Source organism: Salvia hispanica, chromosome 4 (assembly GCF_023119035.1).
Source record: "Salvia hispanica cultivar TCC Black 2014 chromosome 4, UniMelb_Shisp_WGS_1.0, whole genome shotgun sequence".
Classification (NCBI taxonomy): domain Eukaryota; kingdom Viridiplantae; phylum Streptophyta; class Magnoliopsida; order Lamiales; family Lamiaceae; genus Salvia; species Salvia hispanica.
Window position 1 is genome coordinate 31,581,075 of NC_062968.1, and position 22,644 is coordinate 31,603,718.

General features: G+C 39.4%; 2 protein-coding genes across 2 annotated transcripts; one reads left to right on the forward strand and one right to left on the reverse strand.

Moving 5' to 3' along the window:
• Positions 1–14,963: 14,963 nt before the first annotated feature.
• Positions 14,964–16,127, reverse strand: LOC125220907. Its single transcript, XM_048123040.1, has one exon. It carries the CDS (start codon positions 16,125–16,127, stop codon positions 14,964–14,966), a length of 1,164 nt encoding a protein of 387 aa, XP_047978997.1.
• A 3,212-nt stretch (positions 16,128–19,339) lies between these two features.
• LOC125223458 (protein TRIGALACTOSYLDIACYLGLYCEROL 4, chloroplastic) lies at positions 19,340–22,346 on the forward strand. Its single transcript, XM_048126620.1, has 5 exons — positions 19,340–19,722; positions 19,900–20,149; positions 20,918–21,299; positions 21,615–21,901; positions 21,994–22,346. Exons 1-5 carry the CDS (start codon positions 19,448–19,450, stop codon positions 22,189–22,191), a joined length of 1,392 nt encoding a protein of 463 aa, XP_047982577.1. The 5' UTR covers positions 19,340–19,447; the 3' UTR covers positions 22,192–22,346.
• Positions 22,347–22,644: the final 298 nt, after the last annotated feature.

A 22,644-nucleotide genomic window follows, 5' to 3' on the forward strand; every position in this document is an offset into this window, starting at 1 on the left:
AATTTGTCACCTGATCTTGCACGAGTTTTTAGAAATGTAATAGAAAATGAGTTGAAAAAGTTAGTGTCATCACGTCATGTATGTCAGACTTTTATATATTAGTTTTATAATAAAATGTGAGTGAGATTGAGTTAATGGAATGTGAGGTTCATTACCAAAAATGATAAAAGTGAAAAGTGACAAATTTTTAGGGATAGAAGTAAATGGAAATAAGTGACAAAATTTCAGAGATGGAGAGAGTAATTAAATAAAATTCGATTCTTCACGCAAAACTTCACAATAATTTCTGTGATCAAGCATGAGTTATGTGATTTATCAATCACTTGCACACCTCCTGACATGAAAAATAAAAATGATATAGAATTCACTAAAGTGTACCCCATTCGTTAGCCATTAAATTTCTTATTTTTCTTTTTTCGTCCGTCCGCCAATACATGAATCATTAAATTTTTACAATTTTTGACAAATGATCCATATATTCAACTAACTCAATACTCACATTTTATTATAAAATGAATATAGGTGAATGGTTTTATGGTTTAGGTTTTAGGGTTTAGGGCTAAGTAATTTTTAGTATTTTCATTTAGAAAATAAAAAAATTACTTAAATTCGAGCCATAAAAATTGCGAAAAGGATCTCCTACTCCATCCCTACACCAATACTAACAACACAATAAAATAGTGGTAAATACACTATTCATACAAAATGTATCACACTTGTTTCAAATTGATACAGAAAGTTTCAAAGTTATCATAACTAATACAAAAAATCAGTTGACGTTCATTTTAATACAAATCATAACCACAATCTTAACTCCATTAATTATATGCTTATGTGGCATTTGACTCATCAAATAAATAAAAAAAATTAGAAATTATGGGAAATTTATCATGAACTCTCTGTTCCCTTTAGAGAAGTGACTCGAGCAAGACAAGCAATACCTCCATGAAACATCTCTATCTCTCTCGTTTTCTAATCTGTGCTAAATAAAATGGTGTATATGGTCGCTCGTAGCATTTGGTAGTACTTGGGAATGGGAGGTACAGAGCCTAAATGTGCCTAGTTCTTGTTGGGAGTTAATATATGTCTTTATGTTTGGAGTTCTTGATAATATTGGTGTTTCGTCACCTCTTGAAATTTAAATAGAGCTTTTTTTTCCATTATCATATTTATTTTCTCTGATTTATTGAACCGTGTAGCGTAGCAGTGTGAGGTTGTTTTTTTTGTTTTTTTATGTGGATGGCCACAGTGACGGATTTGAAGGGTCGAGGGGGTCGGCAGACTCCCTCCCTTGCCACTAGTACCGCCGGAGTCGGGGTTCGGAGTTGCATTTGACTCCACGACAGATCCAATTCGATCCCCCGGCCCTACTGAGAATGTGGCATATGGAGTTGCACTGTTGCCGACTGTGAACTGTGAAGAAATAAGCATTAGTTTGCTATTGAAGAGGACGATGAATAATGAAGTTTCAGGAGCGCTGGTCTGTTATAGAAGACAGTCTAATGTTTTGGGTTACTAGTTTTGCTCGTCGGTCACTGGATGGAGAGTTTTATCTTTTTGTTGATGGCACGCGAAGATTCTAATCTGTACAGTAGATTATTTGAGATAGGAGTACATATTATTATTATTATTATTATTATTATTATTATTATTATTATTATTATTATTATTATTATTATTATTATTATTATTATTATTATTATTATTATTATTATTATTATTATTATTATCACATAGGAGCATTTGCAGCATTATAATGAAATCAACCGAGGAATATGATGAATTTCTAAACCTTATTGAACCTGCTATACATTGATTTTAAATTTCATTGCACAAACGTGTCATACATTGTTTATACCAAAATTGCTTAAATCTTGGTGAAGTTTGATGAGTCAAATGCCACATAAGCACATAATTAACGGAGTTCAGATTGTGGTTATGATTTGTATTAAAATGAACGTCAACCGAACTTTTTGTATTAGCTATGATAACATGAAACCTTTTTTTATCAATTTGAAACAAGTGTGATACATTTTGTATGAAAAGTGTATTTACTCCCAATAAAATAATGTTACACAATTCTACAATTAATTATAGGGAATTGCTAGAATGACAATGCCATTTTCAGTGACACTTTGCCATCAATCTTAGGCGTTAGATTTGGCGTGAGATTCAATTTTAAAATGACATTTGGCAGTTTAGATTTCTTATTAAAATGAATAAAAATATTGCTAAAGGCTATATCTGGAAATCACAATTGCAGTCGTTTCTTCCGAAACGCAATTCACGGTATTTCTTCCTTTTCTCTTTCTTCTATTTTCGGCATTTATCTCTTAAATCTCTAGGAAAAAACCGCCATAGCTATATTCAGTGTACGCGATTGTTTTAATCTTAAGCGATATTTCCATTCTCTTCTCTGTAATTTTTCCTTCAATATTTAGTCAGTAGTCAATCTATGGAGAATGGTGTTCCCGTTGATATCTATTTCACTGATTTTGAAGACGGTAAGAGGCACTTTCCTTATTTTTCTTCAATTTAGGAGGATACTCAATATTTGTATTACTTCTGTCAGTCAATCCATGGAGAATGATGTTCCCGTTGACACGAATATTACCTATTTTGCAGACGGTAATAATAATCTCTAATCGTGTAATTGTGTTTTTATATTTTATTGGTTATCTATATGTGATTCAACTTTATGCAATTGTGGAGTGTATTTTTTTATACGTGAACTCAAATTCACGACATTGATGTGTGAACTACCAAGTTTGCATCTTCATAGTTGTAATCCGAAATGAATTATATGATGTCGCAAATTACTGTTCTGGGAGATCGTGTAGGATGTCGCAAAGCAGATTGCGCTGTTATTAATATGTTGTGTTGCTTTCCGATGGTGATCCATTTTCATTGCTTAGTTGATAAAATATAGTGGCTTTGTTAAATATGTTTTGTTGCTAACTTACTTGGCTCCATTTGTTTTTGCTACTGTTAAAATATCTCCCAAGCAGAGACAAATATACTGTATTGCTTCTTTGTTTGAATGACAATATCTCCCAAAGCAGATTGTGCTTTAATTCAACTGTGAGTTTGTCTCTCCAGTTTGCTTGATGTAATACCATTTTTTGTTTGGTTCTTTTGATATTATTATCTTTTTTATATCCTATGCAGCTGCTTGTGTGCCCGAGTGCCCTGACAAACTAAAACCATTCATTGGCAAGAAATTCAAACTTTGGACACCGGAATAGCTTTCTACGATGCTTATGCTCGTGAAGCTGGCTTCGACACCCGGAAACGTAGAATCAAATCTTCACGTGAATGTGTTACTTGGCAATATATTGTGTGTAACAGACAAGGGTTGAAGAATGAGATTGAAATGGATCACATTCATGCTCGTGAAGGATTTTATTGACAAGCACAGAAGAACCTCTAAAAGATGTGACTGTAAGGCTAGAATCTCATTGAGGTACGTTGTGGTGGGTAAATTTGTTGGGTATATAGTGCATGAGTTTGTGGAGGAACACAATCATAGTATGATAGGACTTCCTTAGGCAGTATATGCATTTAAATCGTAAGTTGAGTGAGGTACACAAGAAATTCATATGGGATTGCACGAAAGCAAACATTGGGCCATCCATGACCTTCAAGTTTATAAAAGAATTTCTTGGGGTTATGACACTGTGGGAATCACTGTAACCGAACTTAGGAATGCTATGCATAGTTTGAAAACATATGTTGAAGGGTACGACGCACAGATGATGTTAGATGAAATGGCGAGGATAAAGAAGGCATATGATGGTTTCACATATGTTGAAGGGTCCGACCCACCAAAGCAAATCGTAAAAAACGGTAAAAAAAGGATTTAACATGAGACCAAGCATTTATTATCTCTACATCAAGCAAATATGCAACATGAAATAAGCAAATATGTATACTGAACTGATACCCAAGCAAACAAATACAATAAACCAAACACACCTAATCACAATCAGAATTCGTTCAGAATTTTAATCACAACAAATCGTAACCATAAATAAGCAACCATATGAAATTAAAAAAACACCTAAGCAAACAAAAACATAGAATTACAGACTGAATCTTTAAAGCAAGCAAATATGCAACCATAAATAAGAAAAAATGTAAAATGCACTGACAACCAAGCAAACAACAACAAAGAACAAAACAACCAACAAAATAATAACAAGCAATTCTTAATGCCCAAAAAAAACGTAACCCAAATGTATGAAACCGGGTTTATCATGAGACCAAACATTTTTTAACTCTAGAAAAAGCAAAGAATCAATCTTCAATAAGCAACCAAATACATTTTAATAACACCCTGCAATTCCTAACTCTATAATAAGCAAAATATCAATCTTCAATAAGCGAACACATACATTTAAATGATACCCAAGCCAACAAAAACATAGAACAAAGCAACAAAAACTCTTAAAATAAGCAATTCTAAATGACCAAAAAAACGTAACAAAAAAGTATGAAAGTCATGAGATCAAACAATTTCTAACTTTAGAATAAGCAAAGAATCAATATTCAATAAGCAAACAAATACTCCCTCTGTTCGACTAGAAATGAAACGTTTTCCTTTTTGGATTGTCCTATTAAAAATGAAACGTTTCTTAAAATAGAAATAACTTTATCTCTACTTTCCCCTATCTCTTACTTTACTCTCTCTTCTTTAACTCACAAAACAACACTACATAAAATCCTGTGCCGAAAAGCAAACGTTTCATATTTATTGGGACGGAGGGTGTACTTTTTAATGACACCCAACACTTCCTTGTTAGAAATAAGGGGATAAAAATCCCAAGCCGTTACAGGCGGTACTCTAACTATTGCAATCGAAGGAAGATAATAATAATAAGTGGAATGAAAATTACAACAGAAATAATAAAACAAACCGAACTATAAGTTGAGTCGAGGAAAGCCCTCTTTCCGCAAGACATATTATGCCCTGATTAGTGCTCACGGAATGACGTATTGTCCCCAAAGATAAAACGACTTCCTCGTAGCCTGTAGAAGCACCTCAAACCCGCTAGGCACCGACGAACTTGATGAAGTTCCAAGAATCGAGCTATGCAATGCTACTATGATGTAGAGAACTAGAGAGAAGAGAGAATGCTTTTTGTTGGTGTATCTTCCCTCTTCCAAACTCCACCTATTTATAGGATAGGAGAGGCCACCTCAAAGGTCTTAGCATTAAGAGACATCATAAACCAAATGGAGGTTACAAGAACATGAAAGGCCAAAGAACTTAGCCACATGAAAGGCCAAAAGCCTCTCATTCATCACACGTTTTCAACATTCCTAACATTAGAATAAGCAAAATATCAATCTTGAATAAGCAAACAAATAGATGTTATTGACAAAACAACCAAAACTAAATCATTCTCAATATTATGTCTAATTCACACCAGTAGCCCTTAACTCAAAGGTGTACTTATTTTTTTGCAACAAAACAACCAACAAAATAAAACCAAGCAATTCTTATTACCCAAAACATCGTAGACAATTTGTAGAATAAAGGGACTAACAACAGACACAACATTATCTAACTCCAAAGTAAGCAAAAAATCCATCTTCAATCAGCTACAGATTACATTTTTCAGATACCGCATCAACCAAGAATATAGAAAAAAGCAAACAAGAACATAGAACAAAGCATCAAGCAAGCCCTAGGAATCATGGTCTACACATGCAATTCAGAAACTAAGTGAAAACAGGTCCGACAACTCACTGGAATTAACCCACAAATCCCTCGGATGGAGTGCGCCGATTTCAAACTTCAATCGCCGATTGCAAACTTCAATGGCCGTTTACTGGAGAACCACAAATCGCTGGGGGGAGGATTTCAAACTTCAATTGCCGATTTCAAACTTCTGATTGGGCAATTGCACACGGAAAAGAAGAGAACCACAAATCGCAGGGGGAGGGTTTCGGTGAGAGCAACAACAGACTAGGGTTTGCTTAAATAGATGCAAAAAAATGGTGGATGATCGGATTTGCATAAATTGGCAGATGAACGGATTGTGGGATTTGGAGAGAGAAACGATTCAGTTTCTGACGTAGTGGGTGTGCGTTATAGCTTGGTGGTAGAGAGAGTATGAATCAACGCCCAATAAAACCGGGATTTACCATTCCTATTCGAATTTAATTCCAATCAAAAAGATAAAATTACCTTGCAAAGCAACACATTATTCACGACCAAGTGATCCGTGCTCTATTTCTAAAATCCAATCTAAGCCATCTATATAGGAGATCAGAGGGTTAATAATGGTGTTTTATTGTCACTTTAATTTAGGTGGCACCCTAGTGTGCCCCATTAATTATATGTTTATAACATTATTTTTTTTTGTTGCGAGTGTTGGAGTAGGAGATCCGCCTTGACAAAAATTATGACATTATTGGCAGACTGACTCATTGAAAGAGAAGCGCGCCTTTATTTCAAAACACTGGTCCACTGCAGATGATTGTATCTCGAAATGAATTATATGATGTCGCAAATTACTGTTCTGGGAGATCGTGTAGGATGTCGCAAAGCAGATTGCGCTGTTATTAATATGTTGTGTTGCTTTCCGATGGTGATCCATTTTCATTGCTTAGTTGATAAAATATAGTGGCTTTGTTAAATATGTTTTGTTGCTAACTTACTTGGCTCCATTTGTTTTTGCTACTGTTAAAATATCTCCTATTGCTTGCTTAAAATTAATAATTGACGAGCAATTGTAGAGACAAATATACTGTATTACTTCTTTGTTTGAATGACAATATCTCCCAAAGCAGATTGTGCTTTAATTCAACTGTGAGTTTGTCTCTCCAGTTTGCTTGATGTAATACCATTTTTTGTTTGGTTCTTTTGATATTATTGTCTTTTTTATATCCTACGCAGCTGCTTGTGTGCCCGAGTGCCCTGACAAACTAAAACCATTCGTTGGCAAGAAATTCAAACTTTGGACACCGGAATAGCTTTCTACGATGCTTATGCTCGTGAAGCTGGCTTCGACACCCGGAAACGTAGAATCAAATCTTCACGTGAGTGTGTTACTTGGCAATATATTGTGTGTAACAGACAAGGGTTGAAGAATGGGATTGAAATGGATCACATTCATGCTCGTGAAGGATTTTATTGACAAGCACAGAAGAACCTCTAAAAGATGTGACTGTAAGGCTAGAATCTCATTGAGGTACGTTGTGGTGGGTAATTTTGTTGGGTATATAGTGCATGAGTTTGTGGAGGAACACAATCATAGTATGATAGGACTTCCTTAGGCAGTATATGCATTTAAATCGTAAGTTGAGTGAGGTACACAAGAAATTCATATGGGATTGCACGAAAGCAAACATTGGGCCATCCATGACCTTCAAGTTTATAAAAGAATTTCTTGGGGTTATGACACTGTGGGAATCACTGTAACCGAACTTAGGAATGCTATGCATAGTTTGAAAACATATGTTGAAGGGTCCGACGCACAGATGATGTTAGATGAAATGGTGAGGAGAAAGAAGACATGTGATGGTTTCACTTATCACTACGAGCTTGGGTCCGAGAATGAGTTGAAAGCACTTTTCTGGTGCGACGCCATATCGAAGAAAAACTATCACATGTATGGTGATGTTGTCTCGTTCGACGCCACGTACAACACCAACATGTATTGTCTTATTATGTATATCGCATAATTTGTTGTAAAATACTAGAATGCTTGACAAAGTTTATTACTTTGCTTATTAAAGATTCTAGCCTTAAAGTTAGAAATTTCTTGGTCTCAGACCCTGTTTCATACGTTTTTGTTTTTTTTTGGTCATTTAGAATTGCTTGTTTGAAGAGGGTTTTTGTTGCTTTGTTCTATGCTGTTGTTTGCTTGAGTATTATTTAAATGTATGTGTTCGCTTATCGAAGATTGATATGTTGCTTTTTTTTAAGGGTTTTTGTTGCTTTGTTCTATGTTGTTGTTTGCTTGGGTATCATTTAAATATATGTGTTCGCTTATCGAAGATTGATATTTTGCTTATTGTAGAGTTAGGAATTGTTGGGCGTTATTAAAATGTATTTGGTTGCTCATTGAAGATTGATTCTTTGCTTTTTCTAGAGTTAAAAAATCCTTGGTCTTATGATAGACCCTGTTTCATACATTTGGGTTACGTTTTTTGTGGGCATTAAGACTTGCTTGTTATTATTTTGTTGGTTGCTTTGTTCTTTGTTGTTGTTTGCTTGGTTGTCAGTGCATTTTACATTTTTGTTTATTTATGGCTGCATATTTGCTTGCTTTAAAGATTCAGTCTACAATTCTATGTTTATGTTTGCTTAGGTGTTTTTAAATTTTATATGGTTGCTTATTTATGTCTGACTATTTGCTTGTGTAAAGGTAATCACAGTGTTGTGCCCAATTCGATTACTTCGCAGGTATTGCATGATTTTCTGTCCGTTCACTAGGAAGGACAACCATAAAAACCTGTAACATTTGGAGTTGCGTTGCTATCGGATGAGGGTACTTAAACATATTCGTGGCTGTTCCAGCATTTTGCAGAAGCTATGGGAAAGACACCTGCAATGATGGTGACAAACCAAGATAGGGGAATGAGAGTTGCAATTCAGCTGCCATGCAGGATTTTGGGAAAAAAATAGAGACGAATTCTCCAGTTTTGCATTCTGCAGAGAAGAGCAAAACAGTTGATGATTTCTATTTCTTTGGAAGACCAAATGTAGTAGAAGTTCATCCACCAAAAGTGGTGAGGACAAGAGGTTCCTGCAGTGATTCGGGCAGCCGTATCGTGTTGGCAAAAGAGAAGGCTATTATATTGCAAAGCAAGCCTAAGCGTAAGTGTGGGAAATGTGGAGAGTTGGGTCACCACGACTCTAGGAATTGTGGAAGACAAAAACATTATATTAGTCCGTAATTCTATGGTGCCTACTTACAACATTTGGCTATGTTAACTCATTTTAATTACTATCCACTGTGTATCTCAGTTGCAGATTTTTGTGCTAGAATGCTTTCTTAGTTTAGTTTTTTCAATTTTTTAATTCGGATGTTGACAGATGTTTTTTTTCAAGCTTATTAAATGTTGGGTTGGCCGTTCATAATTTGTTATTAGTGGACTGTATAACCAATTCGTGAGTACTTATAACCAACTGCTTAGATACAATCAGTTTTATGCTTGATTAGGTTTATGGATTTGTTTTGATTGCTAGGACACATTCATCCTATTGCTTGATTATGTTGTTGGCTTTTCGTGGTTTAACTTATAAGCAACAGTTTGGATATATTGGATTGCGTTTTAATAATGTTCTAGTTGCAGGTTGGCGCAGAGTAATACTTGTATGCATAGAACTTGTAACATAGAACTTATAACCAATTGATGGGATACATTCATTTTACTAGTTGATTAAGTTTATGGATTTGCTTAGATTTCTTGGACTAAATCATTTTATTGCTTGTTAATGTTTATGGTTTTGCTTGGATTTACTTATAAGTAACTGCTTGGATATATAGGATTGCATGTTAATATCGCTTTAGTTGCCGGTAGATGCGAATGAATACTTTTGTTAGTAGAATGTTGTAGACAGTACTTATAACCAAATGCTTGGTTACATTAAATTTAATGCTTGGTTATGTTTATGCATTTGCTTGGTTGGTATAGAATTACTTTATTTTGCTTTCCTAATTTCAAGTGTTCAAACATATTTCTCCATAAAGAAAAGAATAGAACAACGAATAACAAAATTTTAAAACCAAAAAACCCTTAAACCAAAACAAACCAATATTCAAAACAAATTCAAATTAGAACAAAGTAATGGTCACTTTTCAAAATCAATGTCATTCATCATTCAAGGTTTGGGGAAATTTGCCACCATCTTTTCAACATCAACGGTTCCTTTATTTCGTGCTTCTTCCATGTGGCTTGTTGTTGTTCTCATCATGTAATCAATGACCTTGTTTTCATTACTATAAACCATAGCTGTAACGAATTTTGCACGGAGCAACTGGAATGCCTTGGATGGCTTGTTGGTAAGGTCGCACTTCCAATCATTAACTTTTGTCCCCATATACGTCTCCATATGGCGCATAGCATACACTCCTATATCTTCTGTAACTCCATTTATTTTCCACTTGAATTCCAGCACTTCAGTTGTAGCTTTTCTCAACATCCGCTCAAAGCTCACACACTTGCTTTCCTCCAACAGCTGTATAAACAAGGCAGTCTACAAGCAAGAACAAAAAAGGTAATCTACACACAAAATAAAGATAGCCTTTTTTCTTCTAAAATATATGCAGGTGATGCACTATTTATTTGCACTATAAATACCTGCAAGTATACAGAGTAGGTATAGTATAGCAAAAGGTTAGTACCGGGTATCGAACACGGGGAAGATGTACACAAAGTGTCTATCTTCTACTAGAACTCAATTACTATCTGGAGAAACAAGAATTGTTGGAAACTTTTTGAAAACAGTAAATATTAAAAACAGTAAACAATTAAATGCAAGCAAATCACGGAGAGAAAAGTATAGAGATAAGGGGAATTCCAGGGATGTGCTTTCACTTTTATGGTTATACAAATTCCAAACTACAATACCCTAGCACAGTTAATACTTTGAAAGGACGAGTCACCTAGCTTATGCTCATGCGATACAAACGTTGATTACTAACATTAGGGTTGTCAATCCTAACACGTAACTCCAAAAAGCTCCTAAGACCCTTGAAAAGTCCTCACTCTCAATTAACAAGTGCCGTTTTAAAGGAAGCTAACTGTAGTGTCTACTAAGTGGATCTAACTCGCTAGAACTCTGTCACAGTTATGAAGCAAGTTGTATTGAATCATACATAATTGTGTCACTCAATTATGAAGCATCATGATTAACTTAGGGAAGAAACAAAGTAAAAACAAAACGGATATTAAATAGAAAACGGAATTGTATAACCAAAGTTGCTACTAACACATCCCTAGAATCCTATGAGTTTAGTTACACATGACTGAATAAACTAAAAACATAGATTGAAGGGAAAACAATTTGAACATAAAACTAAAGCAAATAAAACCCGTAGGTTGAATCCTTGTCGTTCTTGATGTTCTTGAAATCCTTCTCCAACTCCTTGCACAATTGAAGTACTCTAGCTTTTGATCTCTATGAATGTTGCAAGTAGTCACTCTCTTTCTCTATGAATGTGTCCTTGTTGTGTGAAACTCCCTTTTTGATGAAGCTTGAGGTCCTATTTATAGGGGAAGATTATTCCTCATCATAGAAGGAAAAGATCTTCAAAGTTTGGTAAATCTTGGAGCAAATTTAGGGCTGGTCGGATTCGCCGCCTTTCTCTCCGGGCGGGCCGCCGCACCTTGGCCTGGCCGGTCGCCGCGTTGGAGTCCGAGAGACTCGACCCTTCGGTGGCGGACCGCCACATGTCCTCCGGCGGTCGCCCGGCGAGACTCTTCTCCTAGCGTAATTTTCCGAGGCGGGCCGCCGCATAGCTCTCGACCGCGGGCGCGGCGGTCGCCCGTCGCCCGGTCGCTGGTCGCCGGTCCGAGTCCAGATTTCCAGACTATGCATTTTTACTCCCCTTTTCGGCTCAAATATGCACATTTTTCACAAAACACGTCAAAATACCAAAATATATAGAATATGCAAATAATGGACATGTAGAGTGATTTTTTGATAACAAAAACGGACCAAATAATGGCCTTAAAACAGTGCAAAATCCGGGCGTATCATCGACGAGGTAGAGAAGTCTCCATGTGCTGTAGAATTCCATTTCGCAGTGTCTTTACCCTCTCCATCAATCGGTACTTCTATAATTTTCTCCACCAGATCGTTCGGCGCTCCAAGGGGCACTAGTGTTGCTTTGATTTTTGTCTCATCCCATTTGTTGTCAATCCACAGTTCGTGGACATGTTTACGCGGTAGACTCGCCTCCGGTTGGTCCATGCCTCTGATTGGCCGGTCATTCAACCAGATGTCATTCCAGAGTTCTGCGGCCCCATCTCCGATAGACCACCTCATGTGCAGGTGTGTCGTTGCTCTGGCCCGGATCATGCATCTCCAAGTGGGGCTGCTTCTTTTCAGGGGTTTCACCTCTGACGGGGGGCGGTATGACAATACTTTTTAAACATAAACTCTGCCCATAGCGACTGTCTTTCCCTGAATCTCCACCATAATTTCATGCTAAATGCCTCCGCCATATCTCTTAATCGTCTGATGCCTAATCCCCCCTCATCAATGGGGTGGAAAATTTGCTCCCATGCAATCCAATGTGTACTTCTGATGTCATTATTTGAACCCCAGAAAAATCTCGCAATTATGCTCTCCATCTGTTCCATCGCCTCGTTCGTGGGTTCGATCACCTGAAAGACGTGGAGAGGAATGGCTCCCAACATACTTTTGATGAGTGTTAGCCGCCCACCGAAGGAGAGGTATTTATGGGACCATGAATGAATTCTCTTCGAGATCTTGTCTCTTAAGAACATGAACATTGACGTCTTTTTGATGCCTCGGAAGATAGGAACTCCCAGATACTCAAACGGAAGGCTTTCTTGTTGAAATCCACTTGCTCTCGTTACTCTGCGTCCCCAACTTCTGTATTTGTCATCCAAGTAGAAGTTTCTCTTACCCATGTTGACTTCTTGTCCGGATGTAGACGCATAGTGGTCGATACATTGGCTGAGTTTGCGAAGGGATGTTCGGCTGGCCTTTGTGAACACAATGATATCATCCGCATATGCAAGATGCGAGATCCCTGGGGTGCGTCTAGCTGTACTGAATTCCATCTCCTTGTCTCCGATGATGGTCTCGTCCAACATTCTAGAGAAGTATTCCGCCGCAAGCACGAACAACGCTGGTGATAATGGATCCCCTTGACGTAGTCCTCTCGCAGATTTGAAGAAACCTCTCAGTGTTCCATTGATGAGAACGGAGAACCAATTTGAGTTGATGCTTCTCTCAATGAGTCCGATCCATTTTCTACTGAAGCCCATTCTTTCCACTATTTTGAGCAAGAAAGGCCATTGTACTCTGTCGTAAGCCTTCGCCATATCAAGCTTTATTGCAATATTCGGAGATGGGAAGCCCTTGCCCAGGTCTTGTATCATCTCTTGCGCCAGAAGGACATTATCGCTAAGGAGACGTCTCTGCACAAATCCGCTCTGATTAGGAGATGTTACTAATGGCATGATCGGGGCGAGTCTACTTGCCAGAATTTTGGAGATAATTTTGTTTGAGACGTTGCATAGATTAATCGGTCTGTATTCCGCCCAGGTAGTCGGCCTATCCTTCTTAGGCAGGAGGACGATCATTGTTGATGTGAAGCTACGGGGCATGTAGGCACCACCGAAGTAATCTTCCACAACTGCTGTGACATCCCCTCCAACAATGTCCCAGCAGGATTGGTAAAATAAGGCGTTAAACCCATCTGGTCCCGGAGCGCGGTCTGCCGAGATGTTAAAAACAGCTTTCTTCACTTCCATGTGTGTTGCAACATAATAACTCCATGTCAACCTCAGGGGGTAGAGGTTTGATCAAGTCAAGATTAGGTTCCTCAAGGTCCCCCTCATCTCCAGTAAGTAAGGAGTGAAAGAAGTTTGCTGCCGAAGATCTAATATTCTCTTCCTCGGTAATGATCGCACTACCGTCTTTGATTTCATGGATTCTTGCTTTGGTTCGCTTTTGGCGCACCCATCCTTGGAAATATTATGTATTTCTTTCCCCCTCGGCAACCCATTTAATGGATGCTTTTTGTCTCCAGAAATCCTATTCCATTTTTAGTGTGAGTAAGAGGTGTGCCGTTGCTTTATTGTTTAGACATCTGTTCTTCAGGGTGGGGTTGTCCTTATAGTTTTGTTGCGCCTCTGCCGCCTTCATCTCTGCAATTTCGATGTTGGCAAAAAGGTTTCCAAAGGTGTTTCTATTCCATTCTTTAAGCCGCTTCTTAACTCTTGCAAGTTTTAAGTGCAGTCTCCTCATACCCCTTAGCTTCGTTTCTTCTTCCCATACCCTCTTTACTTCTGTGACGAATGTAGGATGTCTCACCCACATAATCTGGAACCGAAAGGAGGATTTTGTGGTAGTTTTGTTGTCATTGCATCTGATTAACAGAGGACCATGATCAGATCCAATTCTAGGCAGGTTAGTGACCCTTGTGTTGGGGAAGATTGAGGCCCAACCCTCGCCCAGAAGCGCTCTGTCGAGTCTTTGAAATAATTCTCCTCTTGCCCAGGTGAATTGAGCTCCATCGCTCCCGAGATCCAAAAGTTGACAATCGCTGATTGCTTCAGCAAACTCGCTCATTTCTTTCCTCTTAGTCCTGCTGCAGGGAGTGTTACCTCGGCGCTCTTCTTCAGAAACGAAGATGTTAAAGTCTCCCCCTATCATCCATGGGATGCCGTCCAAATTCCCAGCAATATCCCTCATTGATCTCCACAGTTGTTATCTCCCTCCACCCGAGCATTTACCATAGACTGCTGATAAAATGAAGGGAGCCTTAAACTCCTTTGATTTGGTTTGTACGTGAAGAATTTGTTCTGTATCGATATAGCATTCCACTTGCCATTCCCTCTCCGCAAGAATCCAAATTTGGTTGTTGATGTTCGCAGCTTTAAACTCAAGCCTCAGTCGTTTGCAAATTTCAGGCCTAGGTGGGACCAAAGGCTCTATAATTGCAACAAGTGACAGTTTGTGTGACTTAATTAATCGGTTTAGGATACGTTGAGTGCTTGCGTTGGCTAGCCCTCTAGCATTCCAAAACATGAACTGGCTAATCATCATTGGGGAGTAAGGTTGTGTGAGGCGGACTGCCCCCTTCCTTCATCTGCTCATCATTTTTTCCATCCGATATGGGGAGCATGCTAAACGCACCTTCTGGTGGCCTTGTGTCATCCTCTTGATCTAGCAGCATGGTGTTAGGTTCTTCCTCCTCCTCATACCCTTCTTCCATGTCATTCATTTCAAACCTTCCGTCTTCGAGCTACTTATAGTAGCTTGGTTTCACAAATGTTTTCCATGCTTCATCAAGCCTCCCCCAATACGGAGTCATTTCCTGCTTTTGGTTGGATTTCTGTGGGTCACTGAGATGGAGAACTCCAGCTTGGTTGTCTTGTGGTTTGGCAGCAAATTGTTGATGTCCGATATCCCCAGTTGAGTTTGTCCTAGGCAACCCACTATTGTGAATTTTCGGGTGACTTTGCTTAGGTCCCCTCCTTCTCCTCTGTATCTGGAATCCGTCTTCATCCACCTCCCTCTGCCTCTCCGCTCCATGGCTCGGTTTATTGTGTTCCTTTCCTCTATCATTGCTCCAATGTTGCCTCTCATTACTAGCAGAAGCCTCATGATGATCTTGATTAGGTACCTCTGTTTGCACTTTCTGGTGTGTTGCTATCTTCCCCGAGTCATTTTCTCCTGCCACTGGTTGATAACGGCTTTGTTGCTGTGTCTCGGCTGAGTTGTTGTGTCTAGGTGTGTGGTAGTTCCTCTTCATCGGTCTTTCCCTTTGACCGTTGGCGTAACACGCCGAGCTAGAGCGTCCAACGTAGTGGCACTCCCGGCAAAACAGTGGTATCTTATCCCATATCACCTTTTGAACCACTTCCCTTCCCATAATGTCAATTATAAATTCCTCCGTAGGCGGATTTGAGATGTCTATTTCCACACATATCCTGACAAATGATAATCTTGTTTGGGAAGCCGTTGCATGGTCGACTTGGATAGGATTTCCTAGCATTCCACCTATCGTGAATAGAGCTGATTTTTCAAAAAGATGTATAGGCAGCCCCACCAGATTGCACCATACTGCTGCGATTGGAGTTTCGAAATAAGGGTTGAATTCCGGCGACCAACGGAACACTCTCATCGGATGTCTATCCACATACCAAACCGGCATACCATTCTGCCCCACTAACAACTTCGCGTAGTCCGTTGCATCCTCCACTTGAATCGCCACATGTTTTGCATTGATGTATTTCCATGAGAAACCTCCAATAAATTTCATATTACTCAGGCATTTTTGTATTTGGTGAGACGAAGGAATAGAATGTGAGAACTTACCAATAATTGTGTGCCCCATCCTTTCAGCTAGAAATTGTGTGTCTTCACCGGAGAAGTAGATCGATGGTTTCCCCTCAACGAGACTCATGTTGGGGATTGGTGCCCCTTGCACAGCGGAAGTCATGCATAAACAAATAAATCATGCATCTAGATCTATTTGACTGATTATGGGATCAATTAACCACATGTTAAACAATCAAAATTGCATACAAGAACGCACATAAATCATGCTTTAAGGAATTAAACCCTAATTCATGATATTCTACGGATTAGGGTTACCGATCTGATTCTCCAAAGAATCGACGATTGCTTGCTCCTTCTCCACATGAAGATCTTCGTACTTGACCACGAATCTTCTAATCTGTATCCCGAACTCAGATAATGACCTTTGGGTGGGCAAAGCTTGTCAGAATCGAAAAGGGCTTGAATAGAAAGAAGACAGAATATCAGTTTTTGAGAAAACTGACTTTTCGTCCACTCCCAGAGGGGAGCACGAAAATTTATGTATTAAATCACTTTAAATCTCCTTTCTAATCTCCTTTTATATTGAGTTATGATGGGCCAGATTAGGGATCCATGGAGGTTGGACTTGGGCCAAACCTGTTGGACTTTTACTAATTAAATTGAGCCCCAATTTAATACAAGTCCAAACAGAATATTATTATCATCCACTATAGTATAATAATATTGACTACCCGTCCAATCCCAAATTACGAGTAATACGGGCTTTTACCTCTTTAATTTATTATTTCCCGTGTTAAAGATATAAATATCCATTAATCAAATTAAGTCTGCTATTTGACTTTAATTAATTAATATCTTTTTCCAAGAGTTGTCTAGTTCAAAATCTTTATTTATTATTCTGGAATAAATTCCAACCGGCCGGGTTTCTGAATAATAAAACCTTTTTCGAACACCTCTTGAGGATATTATCAAACTGGACTCACCCAGCACACGATTCATTGCAATAACAATACTAGCACCTCTAGACATTGATCACCACTACCCAAGATATCAGGATTCTTGGATTGCGAAAAATCCGCACCATTTAATAAAAAAAAAGTAGTGCATAATCAATATCGTATGCTCAATGTTATGTCAACAATGATTAAGAAATAACAATCACCGAGACTTCGTCTTTCGGTAAATAGCAAGAAAGACTTATCTCAACCGTTAGATCCTTCAGTGCTATACCACACCAGTGTCGTTTATTTCCTAAGGTAAGGAAATATGCGGACTGACACTGCAACCTTTCACGATAGGTAGCCAAAGCCTATCTAGATTGTGAAATTCTATTTCTCTTCTACAAAGAACCGACTGCGTCACCTTCTGTGAACGTCGTTCACGACCAGTCTACTATGTAGAAAAGAATTAGACTTATTTGCTTCTTATACATTTAAATGTTTGAGAAACATATTATAAATGCACAAGCAAACATCAATGCGATAAAATTACTTCTTCTCGCTTTGGGTTAAAAGTGGATTGTAAAATTTATTGTATACAAGCAATTCTATCCGTGCAACATGCTCGAAATATGCTTTTCAGTATACCAATCCTAACAACTCACATGTCCAATCTTCTTGATTTTATCTGGTTGGAAGGTGACTGGCTCATTCATTTTAGGCACAGCTTCTCCCCGTTTGAGCACAACTGCCATAGAAGGTTTTATGCCGGGGGTCCCTGTACCATCCCTCTGTGGTTTTGGCCGGCCTTCCGTCTCGCCCAAGGTCCGGGGGTGCTCAATATTGTTCCCATTTAAGTTCCCCAACTCTCATTTCCGTGGGAGCCCCTCCCCTGTTCTTTCTTCTTGCCTTTTTCCTCCATGGGCGTTCTCAAAATTTCTCATAAGTTTCTTTGTTCTGCCGGCGATTAGAGGGGGGAATTGCTCATCGAAGAGGCTTTGAGAGACGCTATTATCACTCCTTTTCGCATCTTCATGAGGCCCCTCTTGTATCCTTTCTCCTTCTTCAATGAGAACTATATTATCAGCCTGCTGCCCCGTAATAGCTAAGAGCTCGTTTTGTTTCAGTGTATCCTCATTCCTTCTCTGCCCCGTAATAACTAAGAGCTCATTCTGTTTCATTGTATCCTCATTCCTTCTCAGGGGTTGGACATTCAGCTGGAGTGGTTGAGCAGCCATTTGGTCAAGTACCATGTCATTTACGGCTATGTTAGTAGTGGTCAATTCGGAGGCTGAGCATATTTTCCTCATTAGGAGTGTAGGGATAACATGTCATTTCAATATTCCCTCCACCATCTTTTTCAAAAGGGCTATTTGTATTTTTTCCCAAATGAGCTAAGTGTGCAGAATGTACCACTAGGGACAAACTTTGCTCCAGCTCTCCTACTCTATCGTTGGAAGGACTTTGTAGGTCAATGTACTTTTCAGCCTCCGTCAGTTCCTGTTCGTCCGGTAGAACTTCCGGTGACGGCTCTATCATTGTCTGCACCGGTGCCTGGGCCTCTTCACCGTGTTCTACTAAGTTCACCTCCGATTTCTGCAGCTCTTCCTTTGATGAGTTATTCCCCATCTTCGTCTCCTCCCCGGTAAGCTCTACCTGCTTGGTGTCCGGGGTCATATCAAAGTGACTCTTCTTTCTAGCAACCCTTTCCTCTGGAAGGGGTGACATTGGCACCAAATAAGAGTTTCTGCATCTTTTCTTGCCATCCTTGAACACCACCGGCGATATGGGCTTTGACGTCCGGAGCTTGACTCCCATCTTTTTCTTTTGTTGTTTCTTTGTTTCCGCCTTCGCCATGAAGGTAATGACTGTGCTTTCCTTTTCCCGTGAAGCTGTTACTTCATTTTCCATTGTGGGCGGTGTGACCGCCGTTACCGGAGTATCCGTTGGAGTATCGGCCGTGGCTGGCATAGTCATGGAGGAACCAAGATAACTGGACCTCGGACAGAACTGTGTTTGTGTACAGGTTTCCGACGGATTTGCAGGTGACCGTTGCCGGTGGTGAGGAATTCTCCCAAAACTCTACTGCAATCGGGGTTAAGAATGTGTAATGGTATAAGGAGAGAAAATAGTACTTAGTATATAAATTTGCCCTTCATTTATTTGGAGGTATTTTTGTCCTAAAAATGTCAAAAAAAGAAAAGAACCTTAAAACGTGCATAAATACAAGTATAGGGACCGCAAACGTGTCGTGATAAGTGCAGGTCCTAAATATGTAATTCACTCAAAAAAAAATCATTATACGATAAAATTAGAAAATAGGAAGGAATATCGGGGCTAAAGTGTAATTACACAGAATTAGAACCCAAACAAACCCTCTTCTCTCTCACTCTCCTTGTATTCCGCTCTGCAATCAGAAAATGTGTCATTTCATTACTAGATAAGAAACCACACCAAAAACCCTCCTTCCCCAATCACACCAACCAAAACCACCTCTTTTCCGGCAATGGCCAACTTACGCACAGCAATGGACGCTACGTTCTGGGACCTCAACGTCTCAACTCCGCAAGCCATTGACGGCGTAGGCAGAGCTATTCCAGGGGATCCCATACCCCTCGACGGTGCAAGGGCCAGCAGAGCCCTCCGATTTCAGCAAATTTCTCTCTTGGGAAACGGCTTCCCCTTGGGCATCATTCCGTCGTTCTCTCCTTCCATCAATCACAAGGAATTGGGCTCTTTCGCGCTGCAGTCCCTTATCGGCCGAGCTGCTATCGGCAACTGGTAACAATCGTGGTTATGTTTATGTCTATGTGACTAGAATGTTAGGTTAATTTTGAAATTGTTGTGATTGGGGATTGGGGATGTGTGAACGAATTGAGGATTAATTTTATGGAAAATGTGATTTCTCAAGTTTGAACAGAGGGCTTATGCTGGTGAATTGCGATCCTTATTGAATAGGTGGCTTGGATTAATCGGGCAGTTTCGTCCAAAGAAGCTGATTTCCTCTATCAAAGCTGAAGTTTCTGCTGCGGAAGAGTGGGAGCTACCGTTGCTAAAAGATGTTGGCAAGCATTTCCTTGATAAATCACTCTACGCATTAGGTCTAACCTCACAGATTGCCCTCACACCCTCGTCATCCGTATTGCTGAGCACTGAAAAGCATGGGGAAAGGAAGAATCGACGCACCAAGGCAATGCTCTTTCACAAGGTATGATTCTCCATGGAGCAGTTCACCTCCGCGAGTTTGTTGATTTTCATGGAGTATTATTAGTCGAATCTTCTTAGATTCCTTGTGTTGATGTTCTGATCACATAGGGTGGAGCCTTTATAGCTTCTGGATTCGTTAGTGTCCCGAATTGTTTATTAGATTGTCTATAGGTAGAACATATTGCTGCAGCTAGCCTAACTGCCAGACCATAATTGGCATCTTTAGTTAGTCTGTGAAGAATCGCAGCTGATATTAACAGGCAAGACGTGTTGCAATGGGAATAGAGATATGCAGTGTTATGTGTACTGCCATCTTCTTGATTGAGATGCTAGTATTAGGCCATTAAACATATTAAGCAGAAGTGTTTTGTTGATTTATGAAATATGGAGTATAAAACAGAAATAGAATGATATACTACAGGGAGGTTGGTACTGGTTGGATTCTTAATGTTTGTCTGGAAGAGTAGTTAACTTATCGATGCCTGCTTCAAAATGTCAGATATTTGAGACAGTGCATTTTTTTATATTAGTCAAGTTCTTATAATCCTACCTGGAGCTTGGTTTCTGATTTGAGTTATTGTGTTATGACAGGTTTGTAAACTAAATGATGCCTGCCTCAGTGTAAAAGTTTAATGTACTGGATATGCTATGTTTTGTATCCCAGTCAAGTTCTAAAAATTCCCTCAAAAATCAATTGTTGAGTCTGTCACTGTGGTCTTTTTGTTCTGTTTCAGCTAAATCTTTGTTTTAAACCTTTCTTCACCTGCAGCTGCCGGATCATGATATCACTTTGGAAGCCGCATGGCCAGAGCTTTTCATAGACCGTAAAGGGAAATATTGGGAAGTTCCTGAATCAATATCTTTGGACTGTTCATCTCTTGTCACAGAATCAGGATTGCGATACCGATTCGGATTACATAAAAATAGTGGCAGTCCACAAGCTGTTGATTCAACTAATACTGAAAGTCCCCTTGCCTTATTGCCCGGATTATGTGCAAAAGCTGCCTTTTCTTATGAGAAGTCAAAGGACTTGTGGAGGCAAAAGGAAACAAAAGATGATGTCGCGGTCGAGACAGAAAATGGTCAGGTTTGGCACCCCACGTATGATGTCCGTCTCAAGGACCCACACGCAGCAATATCTGGAATTATAGGTAATTTCTAGGTTTGGATGTGCTTGTGCTACTTTTGTTGACCCAATCTCGATTGAAACACCAATCTTTCTTATGATTACTTTTTGCTTCACTTGTCATGCCATACACCTTCAAGAACATAAATTCGCTCCCAAGATTAGTTAAATTTCTTTCTTTAGAAATCTCCTATATTCAAATGCTAATAGCGATATTACATGGTATATCATATATGTATCACCCCGTCTGAACTGGATGGATATTTAAATGCCAATTGAACTAATGAATGTCTACTTAGGAATTCCAAATTATTTCATGCTTATTCTCTTTTGCATTAAGGGGGTACTTGTGAGGCGTGGCTACGTGGTGACTTCAACCAAAGTTCTTCTGGAACCCAGAGGAGAGGCCGTTTTGGGGCTGATTTATTTGGCTCCCTATGCTACACTTTCCAACACGGGAGATTCAGAAATAACTTTGGAGACCTCTCCAGAATAGACACTCGCTTGGATATTGCCTCGGCTTCAGCTGTAGCCAGAAAGGTGGTTAACCTTTTCAGCAGTGCAGAAAGTAATCAATCCCTAAATGAATTGTCCTCCCCCAGACTCAGTTTCATTTTTCAGCAGCAGGTGAGCAACCCGATGCATGATTCGTTATCTAGTAATCTTAAATACAGTAGCTTAGCAAATAGATATTGTTGATACTTGTTTTGTTGATGCAGTTGGCCGGTCCCATTGTTTTCCGGGTGGATTCAAAGTTCTCGATTGGGTCGTTGTCTAGCAAGCAGGGCCCACAGCTGGAGGATCTAATATACAGCTTGAACTACAGCCTGAGACTCCTGGGGTCTGGGAAGGTGGTGGCCTGGTTCTCTCCGAAACGAAAAGAGGGGATGGTTGAGCTTCGACTGTTTGAGTTTTAAGCTTTGGTAACATTTTAAGTTTTGCACCAAGTAAAATTAGTTAGTTTTTGCCCTCGTCTGTGTCTTTATGCAGTGACAAATGTTGGCACACTAAAAGTTCATTACATATAATTTATTTTCATGCAAAAGAGTATTGAAGTTATTAAGAGGAATCACATCGGATGTTATTTCTGCTTTTTGTCGAAATTTCCCGAGTATTTTCTTTCCAAAACGTCTGGTTTTTTGGTTAAATTTGTTTCGCACATGATTTTATTTTGGGTGGACAGTTTTATATGCCATAATATTGACCTTAAAGCATCTCCAATAGCGGCTAGCCCACCGGCTAGCCGATTCGCGGCGCTAGCCGAACTACTGCGACCGGCGAGCGCTGAATCGGCTAGCCATTAGGCGAGCGCACGCCGATTTGAAGACGCTGGGCGATGCGCTGGCCGCCATTGCAGGCTTGCGATCGGC

Bases quoted from the DNA above. Each gene is read 5' to 3' on its own strand.
- LOC125220907 (XM_048123040.1), bottom strand. From the start codon at position 16,127: ATGAGTCTCGTTGAGGGGAAACCATCGATCTACTTCTCCGGTGAAGAC.
- LOC125223458 (XM_048126620.1), top strand. From the start codon at position 19,448: ATGGCCAACTTACGCACAGCAATGGACGCTACGTTCTGGGACCTCAAC. The intron at 20,150-20,917 runs GTATGATTCTCC...CTTCACCTGCAG, and splicing joins AGGCAATGCTCTTTCACAAG to CTGCCGGATCATGATATCAC. The intron at 21,300-21,614 runs GTAATTTCTAGG...TTTTGCATTAAG, and splicing joins AGCAATATCTGGAATTATAG to GGGGTACTTGTGAGGCGTGG.